This window comes from Sardina pilchardus, chromosome 4 (assembly GCF_963854185.1).
Source record: "Sardina pilchardus chromosome 4, fSarPil1.1, whole genome shotgun sequence".
Lineage (NCBI taxonomy): Eukaryota > Metazoa > Chordata > Actinopteri > Clupeiformes > Clupeidae > Sardina > Sardina pilchardus.
Window position 1 is genome coordinate 16517628 of NC_084997.1, and position 18947 is coordinate 16536574.

At 45.9% G+C, this 18947-nt stretch overlaps 1 protein-coding gene across 1 annotated transcript in view; it reads left to right on the top strand.

Moving 5' to 3' along the window:
• adcy5 (adenylate cyclase 5) overlaps window positions 1-18947 on the top strand; it is an 83343-nt gene that overhangs the window by 58932 nt on the left and 5464 nt on the right. The window contains exons 6-17 of the mRNA XM_062534372.1: window positions 1828-1986; window positions 2395-2536; window positions 3387-3524; window positions 6540-6562; window positions 8099-8243; window positions 10565-10662; window positions 11153-11240; window positions 14601-14717; window positions 15386-15550; window positions 16358-16533; window positions 17438-17458; window positions 17771-17903. Of these exons, the coding sequence (XP_062390356.1) occupies window positions 1828-1986; window positions 2395-2536; window positions 3387-3524; window positions 6540-6562; window positions 8099-8243; window positions 10565-10662; window positions 11153-11240; window positions 14601-14717; window positions 15386-15550; window positions 16358-16533; window positions 17438-17458; window positions 17771-17903 (1405 nt within the window). The remainder of the gene's footprint in view (window positions 1-1827; window positions 1987-2394; window positions 2537-3386; window positions 3525-6539; window positions 6563-8098; window positions 8244-10564; window positions 10663-11152; window positions 11241-14600; window positions 14718-15385; window positions 15551-16357; window positions 16534-17437; window positions 17459-17770; window positions 17904-18947) is intronic.

An 18947-nucleotide genomic window follows, 5' to 3' on the forward strand; every position in this document is an offset into this window, starting at 1 on the left:
TCAGCTTTGCTGTTTACTATTAGAAAGCATTTTATGCTTTTGAGGACCTTGGAAATAGTAATAGTACATCCTGAAACTTTTTTATTTTTATTTGCTTGTTTATTTGTTTGCCTGTTTTGTTATTTTTTTTGTTAGTTGTTTGTTTGGTTGTTTGTCTGTGTGTTTGTTTTGAAAGGGGCTTAGTTAAATGGGTTCTGCTCTGCTGGCCACCCTGTCTGAGCTCTTGGGTAGCTGCCATCAGCCCTCACACAACAACAAGAGCGGCAGCGGCAGCAGCTTCTCTCTTCTCTCGCTTTTCGCTCTTCTCTCTCCTCTCTCCTCTTCTCTCTCTCTCTCTCCTCTTCTCTCTCCCTTTCTCTTTTCTCTCTCCTCTCTTCTCTCTCTTTTCTCTCATCTCTCCTCTCCCCTCTCTCCTCTTGTCTTTTCTCTCTCTTCTCTCCTCTCTCTTTTCTCTCTCTCCTCTTCTCTCTTCTCTCTTCTCTCTCTCCTCTCACCTCCACTTGGGACAGGAAGGACGGGAAGTGTGGCGGGTCCGAACTCTCACTACACCACACTAGCACTCCTCACTCCCCATAGCCGTGCATCACAACTCACCGGTCATAATGCCAGCTGCCTGGAGGCGCAGTGCCACACACACACACACACCCACACACACACCCACACACCCACACACCCACCCACCCACACACCGCACCACCTACACACACACACAGTACCTCTAGACAACCAGGCAGGCAGCCCGTGTTTTGCTTAAAACCATTTTGGTTAGATGCATATGATACAAGATTAAAGGTAGATTCAAAGCCACAACACTCTCGCACGACACTCTAGGGCATTTTTAGTCATTGCCATTTCCTTGTTGCCCTTGGAAACCAGTCGCTCCACACTTCTAAGGGCAACAAGGAAACGGCAATGACTAAAAATGCCCTCGTGCATCGTGTTACATACAACATATGTCCTGTTATTCTCCAGGCCTTTCATGATTAATTGGCTCGGAGGAATTGCAAATTGTGGTCTGTTTGCCACGGCCGTACATTGGTCTGCTGTGGTAATGCGTGCAGTTGACTTCCTTTTAATGTTTTTAAATGTCTGCCGCGCTGCGGCCGTCCACTCTCACGAGCCGGCCCGCTGAGAGCCGCGCTCTGGTCAGCGTGTGAGCTTTAGTGGAAGTGAAAATCGTTACCACATTTATGGTCCTCATTACCTCACATCTCGTCCACTGAAAAAGCTGTCGACAGGTCAAGGAAATGTCTCGGTATGCGCTCCGCGCGGCCCCCGCTCAGGAAATGTGACGTCGCGCGAGCCATTTGCGCGAGGGCCCGAGCTGACGGCGCCTGCGTCGTAATGAAATCTGCGGGAATTGCGGCATTGTCTGGGAATGCTCGCCACTTTATTAAGGGCCTCCCAAACCAGAGGGCCACCGGAAAAAGCGCTCGGTCAGAAGAGAGTAGATTACTGGGGACGGTGGAGGGCACGGTATCACTGCTCAGAGGTGAGAAACGAGAGAGGCGCGTTGTTTTTTTGGTTTTATGCGAGGCTGTTTTTATTGCGACGTACCATTTCCTCTTAGTCAATCGGAAACGTGTCTGTTGATTGATCGGTACAGTATACCATCTATTTGGATGAGAGGCTTCGGTAATGTTTGCATTTCAGGGGATTATGTATAAATGGTACTGATGATGATGGATCTGGAGGGCATACAGTATGTAAATAGTAATAACTCCTATCAAAATGTGTGTTTGTTTCCCTGTATGTAAATGTACACAAAAATGTGTATATTGTGTGTGTGTGTGTGTGTGTGTGTGTGTGTGTGTGTGTCTCGCCCAGGTTGGTGCGTGAGGTGACTGGCGTGAATGTGAACATGCGCGTGGGTATCCACAGTGGGCGCGTGCACTGCGGGGTGCTTGGCCTACGCAAGTGGCAGTTTGACGTGTGGTCCAACGACGTCACGCTGGCCAATCACATGGAGGCTGGAGGCAAAGCTGGGTGGGTACTCACTCCTGCAAACGGCATAAACAGCCGATCACATTGTCTCACTGGGGACACCAAAAATCTTAAATATGTGTCAAACAAGTGTGAACAGGGGAAACAATGTTTTTAAAGAATAACTTGTGACAATGCCTGAAGCCATTATGCATGAATTACAATTACATTTTTGTGTATATGTATTTTATATAATGTTTTGTTCTGTATTATTTAACTTTCAATGGAACACTCAAATAATGGCCTGAGTAATTTTTTCCAGGATTTCCAGAAAACACAAAAAAGTTGACGAAAAATTGAATGATGATTTTTTAGCCAAAAAAGCAAAACAAAAACATGACTTGATTTCAGGAAGGTGACGACATCTCTCCGTGTGTGTGCGTGTGTGTGTGTGTTCCATGTTCCTCACAGACGGATCCATATCACCAAAGCCACGCTGAACTACCTGAATGGAGACTACGATGTGGAACCGGGTTACGGGGGGGAGAGGAACGTTTATCTGAAGAAGCACAACATCGAAACCTACCTCATAGTGGGATGCAGCCAGAAAAGGGTGAAATAACCAACCTCTCTCTCTCTCTCTCTCACACACACACACACACACACACACACACACTCACTCAAAAACGTTCTCCCCTCAAAAGTGTTAAGTCTTTTGAAAAGAAATACTAGTTTGCTCTCGTTAACAATGTCTAATTTCAGCCCATGTCCGTTCTGCTAAATATAAACATTTTCTGGGGAGAATGTTTTACTCAAGAACCATCTCTCTCTCTCTCTCAACTCTCTCTCTCTCTCCCTCCCTTTCTTTCTCTCAACTCTCTCTCTCTCTCTCTCCCTCCCTTTCTCTCTCTCAACTCTCTCTCTCTCTCTCCCTCTCCCTCTCCCTCTCCCTCTCTCTCTCCATGCCTCACTAACGGCACCTGCCTCTGTGGCCGCTCCTGCTTATTTTAGAATAACTGACAGAAATCCACTTCATGCTGCTCTGGCATCCATTTATAAACAACCTGGCCTCCTTTGAATGCAGGGCTGCAATGTTTCGACACTGTTGCTTTTCCTTCAACTCACTTCAGTGTGCATGGCCTTCCATGGGCACCACGAATAAAGTCAACCTTTTTTTACTCCCCCTCCCCCCCCTCTCCATCTTTTCTGAACTTGTTAGTTTATTTTCTCTGAGATTTCTTTTAAATCCTCTTAACCATTTTCTTGTCATTCCATTCCATTTTTGGGAGGCTTTAAAGATCAAAATACCACTTTCCCATTCCACTGGCATCCCTCACCCTGGCCCATCTGTGTCGATGTTTTTGCACATTTCTGTGTGCGTGTCAGCGTTGTGGGCTTGCAACGTTTTTTTTGTCACACCGATGGCTGTAGTGTGACGTCCGTCTGCTTTGTTTGTGCCACAGAAAGAGGAGAAGGCCATGATCGCCAAGATGAACCGGCAGCGGACCAACTCGGTCTCCCACAACGCAGCACACTGGACCGACCGGCCCTTCTACAACCACCTGGGCGGCAACCAGGTCTCCAAGGAGATGAAGAGGATGGTGAGCGCAAGCGCAAGATTGACACGTGGCTTTAAAAATTGACCAGACACACACACACAGACACACACACAGACACACACACAGACACACACACAGACGCACGCAGACGCACGCAGACGCACGCAGACGCACGCAGACGCACGCAGACGCACGCAGACGCACGCAGACACACGCAGACACACGCACACACAGACACACAGACACACGCACACAGACACACACAGACACACACAGACACACACAGACACACACAGACACACACAGACACACACAGACTCACACACAGAGGTTGATGAAATGTATAAAAGTCACTCTAAGTGGGAGATGTATGAATGTGAGGAAGTGTACAGGCATAGCAGTAAGTGTATTTGCTCTTCCCACATGTTGCATTCACTGACTCTGGCACTTTCAAGTTGATCGAAGTCACAAAGTCTGAACAGGACTTAATCGTGGGTTATATACTCGGCTCTATGTTCAGATTTCCCCCTCTTTTTTTTCTTATCACCCTCACTCCCCATCTCCCCTCTCTATCTCCCTCTCTGACTCTCTCTCTGACTCTTTCTCTCCCCCCTTCTCTCTCTCCCTCTCTCTCTTTCTCTCCCTCCCTCCCTCCCTCCCTCTCCTCCTAACTCCCTGTTAATGCCGAGGGCCCTAGGGGGATTCCTGCTCAGATTAAATAAAAGTTTGATTGCCTCCGAAGGCGTGCACAGGGATTTTAATTAGGCAGAAGGGACGCCACAATTAGGCCCAGTCCGGGACCCCTTTGGGACCTTACTTAACTCCCTGCTTTTATATACTACCCCCCTCCTCCTCACACCGCTCACATGATGAAGAGCAACTCTTGAGGTGTTGGTCTCTTCGCCCCCTCGGCCTTTTTTCCTCCTCTCGCGAGAAATGCAGAGGAAAGACCAGAAAAGCTACCGCGTGGTTTCGTCGATATTTCGTGTCGTCATCCTTCATCTGGAAAGTTCCAGTGTTTCCCCCGAGAGGCTTGACACCACCCACAGGTGTTACGAGACAGGGTCTTAGCTGCTAAGAGGTGCAGCACTTTCCAAAGCATTATGGGACCTGCATGTGATTAGGTCTCGAGTGGAAAAGTGTGTGTGAGTGTGAGTAAGTGTTAGTGTCTGTCTGTGTGTGTGTCTGTGTCTGTGTGTGTGTGTGTGTGTGTGTGTGTGTGTGTGTGTGTGTGTGTGTGTGTGTGTGTGTGTGTGTGTGTGTGCTTGATGGAAGCTGTTGAGAAGCAGAAGCTCTGGATGTGTGTGTGTGTGTGTGTGTGTGCTTGATGGAAGCTGTTGAGAAGCAGAAGCTCTGGATGTGTGTGTCTGAATGTGTGTGTGTGTGTGTTTGTGTGTGTGTGTGTCTAAATATGTGTGTGTTTTAAGTGTGTGTGAATGTGCGTCTGTCTGTATGTGTATGAGTGTGTGTGTGTGTGTGCGCGTGTGGTTGTCTAAATATGTGTGTGTGTGTGTGTGTGTTTGTGTGTCTGTATCTGTGTCTGTGTGTGTTTATGAGTGTGTGTGCGTGTGTTTGTGTAAATATGTGTGTGTGTGTGTGCGTGTGTGTGTGTGTGTGTGTGTGTGTGTGTGTGTGTGAATGCTTGCTCATGCGGAGGCATCACCTGCTTCCCCAGGGAAACTCCCTTTGCCACAAAAACAACAGCCACTCTGTGCCACCCCACCCCCATGTGACTCTTTCAACCTTATTTATTTATTTCAAGTTTATGGATTTATTTTTTGCTCCCACCATTTTTTTTCTCTCATCCTCTTGTGGCCGAGCGGCTGATACGGGCGGTAGACCTGTGCAGTTGGCTCATTCCCTGACGTAGGTCTTTAAAGGGTGTGACCTGAGTTCTGTGTAATAGTTTGATGCTAATTGGTCCGCTAGCTACTTGTGTTGTGTCCACTTCATTAATGGCTGCACTGGGGGCATTACACTGCAGACAGAGCAGTGATTTACTGGGACACGGAATGGCCCGGAACAGCTGTAATTTGTAGGCCCAATGTGATGGAGGTGATGTGTAATTGTGGGGATAAATGCCAGCATTCCTTCTGCCACTTTGAGCAGATTCTATTTACCGAGGAGGGAAGGGGAAAGAGAAATGCACCGAAGGGACAAGTTTTATCCATCTCTTTCTCCCTCTCTATTTGTCTTTCTTTCTCCACTCTCACTCTCTCTCTCTCCCCTTCTCTCTCTTCTCTCTCCTCTCTCTCCTCTCTCTCTCTTCTCTCTCTTCTTTCCCCCATATCTCTCTTCTCTCTCTTCTCTTCTCTCTCTCACTCTCTCTCACACACTCCCCTCTCTCTCTCTTCTCTCTCTCACTCTCTCTCATTCTCTCATACAGTACACTCCCTCTCCCCTTCTCTCTCTCTCTCCTTCTCTCTCTCTCCCTCTCTCTCTCTCTCTCTCTCCCTCGTTCTTCCCTATGGCACTGCCTCCACCCAGGCAGAAATGAGTTATGAGGTGCCCAGGGCGTCAGTGGCTGGGCCGGCGAGTAGTCCATTCATCACCGGGCTCTTATCTCGCAGCACGCACACTACTTGGAGGGTTAGCCTCACCTTCTGTTTACAGTGGGACCACTTTGTATTATCACTATGGTAGCTGTTTCAAGAAGGAAGTGGCTCAGGACTGGAGCACGTCTCCGCTACATGCAGATTTCCAGTAGAATGTAACCTATTCTGTAGTGGATGTTTTTATATGTAAGATGATCTGATTCAATGGGCTTATTGCTTCTGACTGATAATTGTCAGTGCTGTGTGTCGTTTATCAGTGAAATCTGTTATTGACACATATTCATCATGCCACAGTAAACAGTTGTATTAATACCTTGTTGTACTGCTGTTTCGCCAGAAGGGGGCACTGTGGCTCCACTGTTTTTTAGAGCAAAATGTCTTTTACATTTACCTCCGGTGTTCTTCTGAAGTGTTATTGAGAAATGTTGGAGGACAGTCGACTTGTCAACTGCCATCCTGATCAAGTGGTTTCTCCTTTTGTGTTCTTTTTTTGTCTCTCTAGGGCTTTGAAGATCCCAAGGACAAGTAAGTAGCAGAACAAATCTCTCTCCATGTACTGTATCTCTTTCTCCTTCTCTCCCCAACTTTCCCTTTCTTCCGGAGTCTGTTCTTCATTCTATTGGAAAGAGAGTACCTGGTCATCCCTCTTTCAGACCGTGCTGGTTCAATTCTGGACACTTCAATAGGAGTGTGTCATAGTCACAATCATGAAAGACCTTCACAGGACCACCCCTGTCATCTCTGCTGAATGGTGATGGTAGAGCAACCTCAGCTCACACCTGTCTGCTGGTGTTCACTTGACATTGCAGAAGAATTCTGGATTGGTGTTGCTTGACACTAGAGCTAAGCGTGGTTCTAGGAGCGAGAATGTCCAAGGACGTAATATCACACGGCATTGGTCTCAGCCAGGTGGAAGCTCAGCTCAGCTCAGGAGACATGCACAGGCCGACATCTCGAGTGCAGACAGTAAAAGTCCTGCCAAGTATTTTGATCCAACCATTTAGTAAACCAGCTCATCCTAATTAGGCAGGTAGATCAGATAATTAGTGATATCACCTGTGTTAACCTAAGTGCACAGGTAGAAAGAATATATGGCAGGACTTTTACTCGGGATGTCCACCTCTGAAGATATGTCTCCTTCTCGCATCACCATCACAGAGTTCCTGGTTCGTGTACCGTTGGTCTCCCATTTTGAACTCATTCCACCTGTTCAGCGTCTGTCTGGTCTGACAGCAGAGGACTCGGCTGTGGTTCTGGCCCGCGTAAGGGCCAGATCTGTTCTTGAGTCGAGCACCGTCTGGGTCAAGGGCAACAGGAATCCAGAGCCAAAAGCACAGCACCTCAGAAAGGACTAGAATTGTGTTGTGTTGTGAGGCAACTGCAAAGCCTTGATTTAAGGGGCCTTGATTAGAATGGCAATCTAGGTCACAAAGCCCACTGATTACATTGGTGGGTGCAGCTAAATGCAAGTAGTGGCTGTCCTTATCCTTTGGCCCAAACTGGACAGCAATATTATTGGTGGCGCTGAGCCCACTCTGAAGGTCAATCACATCATGTGCTTCAATCTTGACCTGTCATGTAAGGCTGTGTTCAGTGCTGTAGTCAGATGCGTAGTCAGGTGCCATTCTTTCTACATCACCTTCAGATGGATTTACTATGCTTTGTGATGTTGCCCTTGATGCAGTTTCTTTTATTTTTGCCTTCTTAAAGCTGATTTTAAATTTGATTTAACGCTGTAATTGATCATTACTTTTAAGACAAAGTTGGAATGAAGGTGAAAGGTTAGATGTAGTTTTGATTTGGTTTGTTTGGTTTTGCTTGGTTTTGGATTGTGTCCGGGTCGTTCCCTTTGACTTGTTCTGATCTGGTGATGATTTGGTGGTGGGAATGCCGAATAGCCGAATAGAGTGCATGCCGGTAGCACTGATAATCCGCGGACATCCCGCAAATCTGCCGTCGTTCCGAGACCACACACACGACCACGGCGTGCGGAGGAAGAGAGAGAAACCAGTGTGTTGTGCTGTGTTGTCGTCTTGTGTTATCTAGACATTTCATTTTCAGAAACACGCAGGAGAACCTGAACCCCGAGGACGAGGTGGATGAGTTCCTGGGCCGGGCCATCGACGCGCGCAGCATCGACCGCCTGCGCTCCGAGCACGTCAAGAAGTTCCTCCTCACCTTCCGAGAGCCAGACCTGGAGAAGAAGGTAGGCAGCCATCTTTATTTTGTTTTCATGTCTCCTCCTACTGTCAATTATTTAGCTGTGTTTTCAGTTTTGGGGAACTGACCGTTAATATGTACATTTAGGTCAATACACATGTCACATATTAATCAATATTGTTATTAAGTGTAATTGCAATTTGAATTCTTTATTTTGATGGCTTGTTGTTTAATTAGACAGTGAAAAGTGGACATACAGTGGGAGAGTAAGAGATGGGGAGTGTGCTGAGAACAGGAGCGCCACTAGGGGGGGTGAGGGGACGATTATGACGATTCTAACTATAGGACGATTCTACTCTATACTATATATTATCGGGGAGAGGGCCTACATTTTCTACAGTAATTTCCTGTGTATTAGCCGCATTCTGTATAAGCTGCAGGACCAAAGCAAATGAATGCCATAGTAACTACTCCTGTGTATTAACCTCATAGCTGAAGAAATCTTGCAAAATGAATGTATAGACCTTGGCTGATAGTAGGGAAATCATGCCACAAAAAATCATGCCACTTCACAGTCAAAGACTCGAATCAGGCTTTAGACACCCAGTTAAAATGGCTATGTTTGAAACCTCTACAGTATGAGAGAGATCAGGTCTTTGGATCAGCTGTCAGTGTGTATATATCTGTGTTGTGAATACGTAGACATAGCTCTTTAGCGCACTTCGCTAACATACCCAAAATGTCACTCAGACGAGACACAGAACCCGAGGGCCCTGTCTGCTGAGAGACATTCTCTTCAACTCTCTTTGCCTTTTCTTGTCGGGATGGAGGCAAACGCTGCAGTCAAGAAGTCAGTGGTGATTTGGGAGTGCTCGTTTACCCTCTCTCCACCCAGTGCATCCTCGCAACCCACCACTCCTCACCCGCGGGAGCAATCACTCAGCCCAGGCCAGCCCCCCCCTACGCCAACCCTGCTAGTAATCACTCCTGCGCCCAACAGCACCCTTCTCAATCACGCTCACAACAAGAGAGAGAGAGACCGAGAGAGAGAAATAGAGACAGAGAGAGAGAAAGAGAGACAGAGAGAGAGAGAGAGAGAGACTGAGAGAGAGGGTTCCTGAGTGAAACGTTCTCCCCAGAAAATATTTATATTTAGCAGACCGGAGTTCTGAAATTAGACATTGTTAATGGGAGCAAACTAGTATGTCTTCATAACACTTCATACTTTTTGGGGGAGAACGTTTTCGAACGTGTGTGTGTTGTGTGTTGTGTGTTGTGTGTTGTGTGTTGTGTGTTGTGTGTTGTGTGTTGTGTGTTGTGTGTTGTGTGTTGTGCGTGTGTGTGTGAAAGAAGCTGGTTAGAGAGAGAGGGAGAAGGCAAAGCCGTTTGGGTTTGGTCAGTGGCTGAAGGTCAAACCCGGCAGGGAAGAAAGGGAGGGGGGGGGTCAATAGAGGTGAGGGGTGCAGCGGAATCACAGAATGGAGGGAGAGAGAGATGAAAGGCGAGAGTCATGGCTCCTCTATTCTCATTGGGGGCCTCCCTTTCTCTCTGTCCCTTCTCTTTGGCTGGTGGCTAGCGGGCCCTTTTTAGGGGATCCAGATCAAAAGGCCTTTGTTTGGAACGTCTCCGGTCATTGAAGGCAGAATTAATTACGGCTTTTTGTTCTTCTCCATTAAGCAGGCACTCAAAGTGCCTCCAATTGGACACTTGATGTCCGTTAGAACGCAGGAGCGGCTCCGTTTACTTTTGTAACCTTTTAGCGGGCCATTTGTCATATGCCTTAATGTGCGTAATCTGTAATCTGACCAGGCTTTTATCGCGCCGGAGATTAGCCACTGGTGAGGAGTTTAATTTGTCATCGTGTTCCACTCAACAATGCATGTGACGTGTGTGTGTACACACACACACACACACACACACACACAATAAGGGTCACTTTTCAAAGAATGTGTGCAGACGTCATACTTTATCTGATTCATGAGCAGTGCATCATTCTCACAGTGACTCAGACTGAAGTAAGTTTACTTCTGTTTGAACGCCTAACCTCGAGAGATTGATAGATACTTTATTAATCCTGAAAAAAATGTAGTCGAATCTTAACCATGGACTCAGGAGAACCATACTGTAAGATCGCAGCACTGTCCATGACTTCTGAGTTGGTCTGGGCAACATCAAAAGAACGTATAGGTGTCAGTCTCCCAGTGGCTCGACGCCTCAGACAGGAACAGTGGTTTTCTATCTTTCCCTCTCAAGATTTGACTTTTCATCTATCTTTCATGGACTCCTTGTCTCACTCGTTCTCTCTCTCTCTCTCTCTCTCTCTCTCTCTCTCTCTCTCTCTTTCTCTCTCTCTCTCCTGCCTTTCAGTATGCCAAACAGGTGGACTCCAGGTTTGGGGCGTACGTGGCCTGTGCCTCCCTCGTCTTCTTGTTTATCTGCTTCATTCAGATCGTCATCGTGCCACAGTAAGTGCAGGCTATCCAGAGTGTGCTCTTATCCACTCACTTGTCCTGTGGGTCTGTGCAAGGACAGGACGTCGGGCATCGACCAGAGAGATCGGTGTCCGTTTCACGTCTTGTCACTTGCAAGAGCATCACACAGTGTGACACACACACACGCACACACGCACACACACACACACACACACACACACACACACACACACACACACACACACACACACACACACACACACACACACAGAGACAGAGACAGACACAGACACAAACGCACACACACCCACCCACACACACACATATAGACACACACAGAGACAGAGACAGACACATACGCACACACCCACACACACACACACACACACACACATATAGACACACACACACACACACACACACCAAATAGCCAAACACACAACAATTTTTTATTTGATCACTTTGCGTCATTCTGTCACTCATGTTTGTCCACACTGTTACCTTGTCTGTACTGCTGTTCCAGTTCGAGCCTGATGATTGGGTTCTACGTGACCTGTCTGATCCTCCTGATGGTGGTCATGTTCATCTCCGCCATATACTCTTGTTTTGGGGTGAGTGAATTTGCACACATACTCTTGTTTTGGGGTGAGTGAGTTTGCACATACACAATTTGTTGTTTTGGGGTGAGTGAGTTTGCACACACAGTACACTGCAGCTGGTTGTTGGCATCTGCACTCCATACACCAACACAGACATATTTTTCCACCGCTCACAAAAGAACTGCTGCTGTTCTAGTAATTATAACCTGAGTGATCTGATTATTTGCACATAGTAATTATCACATCTGCAACCATATACAGTTGTGCATTGCTGAAGCGTTTTATGCAAGACCTGCAGCGACAGTACGAGGGGTCATTGAACCCCAGTGCACTCCCCCCTCCCCCACCAAACACACACACATATACACACACACACACACACTTCCCCGAAGAGATGATAATTGCTGAAGTGACAGTAAAAATGATGCTGAATGGGATCTGAATTGTGGCCATTGTGAGGATGGCTCCGTGCTTTGACAGTGTGAACACACTGCGACAGATCATCTGTGTGGGCTTGTGGGCTTCATTGACCGCCTTTCATTCAGCGCCCCAGGATGACTCACGCCACCGTGCAGAACAAAAAGGCAACCGAGAACGTCTTTGTCTGAAATGACAGGGTACCATTTACCTGCATCCCAGCGATAGTCAGAAGAGGGGGTTTGTCAAAACAGGGATCTCCAAGGCTCCTAGCTCGTGTAACTGACAGCTTAAAAAGTGCCATTAGTTAGGTAGTGTTTTTTGTCTTTTTTTTTGTGAGAAATTGAATACCATTATCGCCTCTTAATTTAATTTTGTCTTGTCATGTTTTTGTCTGAAATCTGAAATTACATTTTGGAAACATTCTCCATGAAATATGCTTAGATAAAGACATGTGTTTGTGGACCCGAAAGAAAACCTTTATGTACATTGCACCCATGATTTCAGGAAATACTGTCACGTTCACACATTTTTGGACAGGAACACAATTTATTGCGTCTGTACACCACCACAGTGGACCTGCAACCAAGCAATCAATGCAGGCATAAAGTGTCAACTTTCAGCTTTTATTCACAGGGTTGAACAAAAAGATCCCATTAACTGTTTGGGAATTGCAGTCAATTGTTTTTTTTATACATCGTTACTCCATTTTGAGGCTCAAATAATTGGACAAACAAATATAAATATTATTATAGTGATTATATTTAAGACTTGGAGGAAAATCTTTTGCAGTTAATCTGAGTTGCTGTTTTCGTTGTTGTTTATGAGATCTTCAGTACGAGAAAAGCAAGCTCGTTTGAGTTGTGTTGTCAGGGGACCGGCTTGGCCATTAGAGAATATTCCATTCATTTGCCTTGAGAAACTGTAGTAATTCTTTGTGTCATTATCTACCTGCATGGTGAAGCACCGTCCTATCAGTTGTGCAGACGTTGTCTGAATCTGAGCAGAGCGTATAGCTTCATATATACATATCAGAATTCATTCCTGCTACATATATCAGCAGTCACATCATCAATGCAGGCTTTTTTACGTTCTTACGTTTTCTCCTTCACTTGTACAGGGTCCCCGCGGGTCCTTAAAAAGTCTTGAAAAGTCGTATTTATTTTTTTGGATTTTCAAGGTCTTAAAATGTCTTGAATTCTAGAATTTCCGATGAGGAGGTCTTAAATTTCATGTCGTGCCAAGTCCGTTTCGTCAGCTTTGCGAATGTAGACACACTCAAATATTGTGGGTGTTACAATATAACAACACAGTAAAAAGTAGCGTATGCGTTCCTACAGACGGAGATAGTGTTTCAGAGTGGCAGATGCGAGCCAAGATTTTTAAGAATGCGACTGAAAAATATTCGAGGTTGCAATGGTGCACCTGACGCTTTTCGGGTGAGAGCATACATTTCTTTCGCCTGTTTTCATTGTAGACTATGCGTGCAACTTTACCAAACAATATAGAAGTACTGTAAACCTCCTCGGCTTGGCCCTCTCTCTTTCTCTCTCTCTCTCTCTCTCTCTCTCGTGCGTGCTCAATGGACACCCACCCCTCGACATGCCCATTTAATCCAAATAAAACATTCACAATCGTGAATAAAGCAATGACGACTAGCTAAATTATTATGAAATCCGGTTAGCAGCATGCTGCACATTTTATTAAAACTCTTGCATTCAAGTTGAGTGATCATCTCATCACCAATGTTTTCTAACTCCAAGACTAAAAGGACCTGTCCCAAGGAGAAAAACAGGCAGACAAAACAGAAATGTCAGTATATGGGAAGCAAAATAGGGGAGGCGGTGGGGGGGTTATTTAGTTTGAATGATTATATATATATATATAATGTGAATGATTTTTTAGCAAATATATTTATAAAAAATCATTCACATTATATGAAAGGAGTGCGATAAAAATGTGACCTTTTGCTGTTAGAAAGATATGCAATGAAAAATGTGGGTGCACCTACATTTTGTGCTGGTGCACCTGAAAAAAATGTTAGGCGCACCAGTGCAACCAACGCAAAAAGTTAGTCGGGAGCCTTGTCCATTTTTTAACTGTGTTTAACGTGTAATTTGCAACTTGATTTGTTTACACACTGTTTGTACGTTATTTACAGCAGTATTGTTGTAGTATTGAGAAGGCAGTTGCCTGACGTGCACTATTTGCACTGTCACTCAAATGCAAATGTGGTTTGGTAAACTGAACAGCCTAGAGCGTACTTTTTATATATATTTTTGCCGTGGTAATGGTCCTAATTTTTATTCTTAGAGGTCTTAAAAAGGTCTTAAAAGTCATTAAATTTGTTGATAAAAAATGTGCAGATACCCTGTTGTATCAACGCCTCTTCGGACCACATATGAAGAGCTCCAACGGACAGCTACCTAATACAAATGGTTGGAATAAACTCCAGACCATTTATCTGCTTTATAGGTCATGGAACAACAGAGAAAAAGACACAATTTGCCATGAAATTGCTTATCGGTCAACTGACCATTTCATTTTGAGCCTCAGGAATGGGGTGAAATACAGAAATGGCTGTAATTCCTAAGCAATGAATGCAATATGATTGTTCAACCCCTTAAAAAACTGTGCATTACTGTTCTACATCACCCTACATCTACATGACCACTAGTCATTCACAATACCTTGTGAGACACACATGGAGAGGTTGTTGTTGTTGTTTGTTTTATATTATAAGTATTGGTTTTTGTCTGTTTTACATGTTTGTCATCTCTTCTTGTTTGTGTAATGTGTTTGTGTTACTGGTGTGCACGTTTATAGCATTGGTTTGTTTGTTTAATCTGTTCACATGGATTATTGCATGTTTGTTTTTCTGCGCCGTCACCACCCCTCTCTCCACCCCTCTCTCCACCCCACCCCTCTCTCCACCCCTCTCCCCACCGTCTCCAGGTTTTCCCAGTGCCTCTGCAGACGATGTCCAAGCGCATCGTCCAGTCCCGGCTGAACAGCAGTCTAGTGGGCGTCTTCACCATCATCCTGGTGTTCCTCTCCGCCTTCATCAACGTCGTGAGTCACGGCAGCTCCTCCAGCTTTTTTTTTTTTTTCTTCTCTTGTTTGTGCGTTGCGTATGCAAACAGACAGCTGACTAATCACCAACTTGTGGGCCCCCCCAAAGACAACACGCTGCTCAATATGTTTGTGTTGATCCTCACAGTAATCACCATACTGACAATTATCTTGTACTTGAGGCCAAGCAGAGAGGAGAGGGAGGTTCATTTAAATTCCGTGGGTGCCGAGTGTTCCGCAAAGAACAGATGTTCGATGGTGTTGGCACTGGCGTTCTTTATGACAGCGCTGTCATCATTTTGACCAAGGAGGAAAATCAAACCAGTTCCATCAAGCCTCATATTACTGAATGTCTTTACATAACGGTCCCCACTGACATTAGCTTTGTGTCAGCTTTGACCTTTTGACCTTCCTTGACATCTCTCTCTCTCTCTCTCTCTCGCTTGCGCATTCTTTCTCTCTATCTCTCTCCATATCTATCTATCTATCTATCTATCGCTCCCTCTCCCTTTCTTTTTTTCTCCCTCTATCTCTCTGTCTCTCTCTCTCTCTCTCTCTATCTATCTATCTATCTATCTTGCTCCCTCTTCCTTTCTTTTTTTCTCTATCTCTCTCTCTCTCTCTATCTATCTATCTCTCTCTCTCTCTCTCTCTCTCCCCTCCCTCAGTTCACCTGTAGTACGGCCAACCTGAGGATGTGCCTGGGTCGGGAGTTCAACGTGACCCCCAGCAGTGTGAACGCGTGCCACGTGCGGCGCTCGGCCTTCAACTACTCCCTGGGCACGCTGGAGGGCTTCTGCAGCAGCGGCGCGCCCAACTGCAACTTCCCCGAGGTACAGTAGCCTACTGCAGGGTTGGGCTGGAGGTACAGTACTGGAGGTACAGCACTGTAGGGTTGGGCTGGAGGTACAGTACTGCAGGGTTGGGCTGGAGGTACAGTACTGCAGGGTTGGGCTGGAGGTACAGTACTGTAGGGTTGGGCTGGAGGTACAGCACTGTAGGGTTGGGCTGGAGGTACAGCACTGTAGGGTTGGGCTGGAGGTACAGCACTGTAGGGTTGGGCTGGAGGTACAGCACTGCAGGGTTGGGCTGGGCCTGGCTGACGCTGGGCTGGGGTTGGCTGGGGTTTTAGGAAGTTCAAATAGGGGCTTGGGAGTTGAAATAGGACAATTGAAAGTGTTTCACCATGCTGATTAAATATTAAGCCACCCCCTTTCTCACTCATGTCTCCCCACTGCCACCTCTTTACCTGCCATCTCTTCTATACTTTCTCTCTCTTCATCTCGCTCACTCAATCTCTCTCTTTCTCTCTTCCCCACTGCCCCCCCCCAACCACTGTGTGTGTCTCTCTCTCTCCCTCTCTGCTCTCCTCTCTACTTCTCTCTTTTTTCTCTCTCTCTCCCTTGGGTTTTTTGTAATTTTATGTAAGTTGTTTCTCTGGTTATTGGTTTATTCAGTGGGGTTGTATTTTGTTGGTGGGGGTTTGGTGGCTGGTTTTATTGCTGCTTGGTTTCCTTTGACTGACTTTAGAGGTTCCTTTATTGACAAAGTCTCTCCTTCTCTCTCTCTTTCTCTTTCTCTCTCTCACTCTCCCTCTCTCTCCCTCCCTCTCTCTCTCTTCCTCTCTCTCCTCTGTGCAGTACTTCTCGTCGTGCGTGCTGCTGAGCCTGCTGGCCTGCTCCGTGTTCCTGCAGGTGAGCAGCCTTGGGAAGCTCTTCCTCATGCTCTTCATCGAGGTGCTCTACGTGCTCATCCTGGAGGTGCCCGAGGTCACCCTCTTCGACAACGTGGACCTGCTGGTCATGGCCAACGCCATGTGAGTCACATCCCCAACACCGCCCCCCACCCCCCAACACCGCCGCATGTCAATCAAGCATATAGACATAATCTACACAGTGTTTTTCGAGCACCATCACAGAGTCGAGACTGAATATCTATGTATTTCTAACATCTTCTAGATAACTGCTCCGATAAGACATGGGAAAGCACACGTATATAACAGTGCTAATACTTTCTTGAACTTGATAGATATTAAAAGTTCAAATTGTGTTTATGGCCTACAGCTTTTAACATGTCATCTATTGACTTGGTTATTAGTTGTCAGATTTTGTCAAATACAGTGTCAATCCATCTGTGAAATTCTATAAAAAAATGTAATGTTTTTAGATTTTTTTTACGAGCCATTTCAAACATACAGACTATTTCAAAAAGGGTGACCTTCATGGCTTTATGACTAAGTGCTTTAATGAGTGGACTTGACACAGTATTTAAGGACTTTGTCTTGAATAAGGATGTGCCCTTGGATTATTAATCTTGCTGAGTCATGTTTTTTAAAGCAATATCTATTTGAACAGCGGCTGCATGGAAATGACTGAGTGGGCTTAGCCACAGCTGACCTCAGACTCTAACCGCCACAGACCCACTCAGTCCCTCTGGCACTCGCAGCCTGAGTGGAGGGATATGGATGGCTAGTTTCGCTTCGAGACGCGCATTCATTTATTTAAGGGATGCGCGCCGCGCAGCCAACGCTCAGTTCAATTCAATTTCAGTTTTTAAGGTTCAGCAGTGCATTAGCCCTGCTCGTAATGAATGTCCCTTCTGAATATGGATTTGGCTGCTCGTGTCGTTGCGTCTCTTGTGATGAAGCACTTGCTATTGCTTCCCATCTCGAACCCTCTCTGAAGCGTTACTTCCTCTCTTTTGTTTTTCTCTCTCAACAGTCAGCACATCAATGGAACAAGGTAAGCCACAATCAGACTCTACCGTATGCCAGTAAGATAAATTAAAGTCGAGGAAGGCATTGTGTTTCTCCTTCAGCAATTCAATATGGTGCCTGTGGCATATGACTAAATCTCTCACTGTATTACTCTTTTGTTGGGATGAGTTACCTCTGAGAAATAACAGTCTGCTGTCAAAAGCATAGTGTTACTGTATATTCATTTCAGGGCATTGTGCTGTGCTGTGCTGTGCTGTGCTGTTGATGTAATTGAACTCAATTGAACTGGCTATTGCTGGCTTTTTTTGTGGTTTTAAAGGCTGTGTTTCTTTGGCAGTTGTGTGATGGACTCCAAGGTGCCGCTGAAGATTGTGACTCCGGTGGTCATCACCGTGTTTGTGCTGGCCCTTTACCTCCACGCTCAACAGGTGGAGTCCACAGCCAGACTGGACTTCCTGTGGAAGCTGCAGGTGTGTGTGTGTGTGTGTGTGTGTCTGTGTCATGTGGGACCTCACCACACCTAATTGACTAATTTCTCTCAACTATTTCCAAATTTGCATGACCTTACTTTACGCCTGCCAGTTGTGTTCTCTGACACCGTGATGGACAGATTAGCCACACAAAGACCAGGGCTTTGTAGTCGCCTTTTGAAACGGCTTCTCCGCAATCTGCACGGCCCCCCAAATAAAGTCTGCACTTATCAAACACCAGTCCTGGCATTCGCATAATTGAATTGTGAGCTCAAGGCAAATCAAATCAGGAACCCAAAGTAAAAACCATATTACTGTTTATGGAATTAGCGGAGGCTAGTGGCTGATGGTAAGTAAGGAACAAGGGGGGAAGCCCCGAGTCTAAAGGAGAGGAGAATGTCTGCCAATCGAATCAGCCAGACCCGCCGAGGTACCATCCAACGCTTAATCCAATCAGGACTCCTCAGTGTGGTCGACTGTATTTCAGGCCCTCGAAATAGCGTAATTGTATATTGTTGCACAGATCGAGCAAAGCTTGATGAATTGCTCCATTTGGAAACCTGGTCAGCGGCAGTCTATTTTCATTCACCTTCATGTTCTACAAAGAGCTCTTTTGAACAGATCTCTTTATTGATCAGTGAAATGTGATATTAACTTTTATCACATTAGTTAGGAATTCAACACGAAATGGATACTTGGCCACGTCCAGTGACGGCCTTCATTGATTAAATAATGAGGATCAGATATGCCCGGTAGCACATCTACTGCATGTAAAACTGTGGCCAGTATCTCAGTTGTCTGTTGGCAGGTTTTCAGTGCTGTCACTGTCACAACTCCTCCCATGAGTGTGGCTGATTTGACCCATCTCCCCAATCCATTTTATGAATGCATGGCCATTTCTCAGAGCCAAAATGGCTTCCCTTCCAATCATTCCCGACTGTTATTTACCTGTGTGTGTGCGTGTGTGTGTGTGTGCATGTGTGCGTGTACGTGTGTGATGAACATCACATCTCCTCTCATAGCACTACTACAGACAAATACACT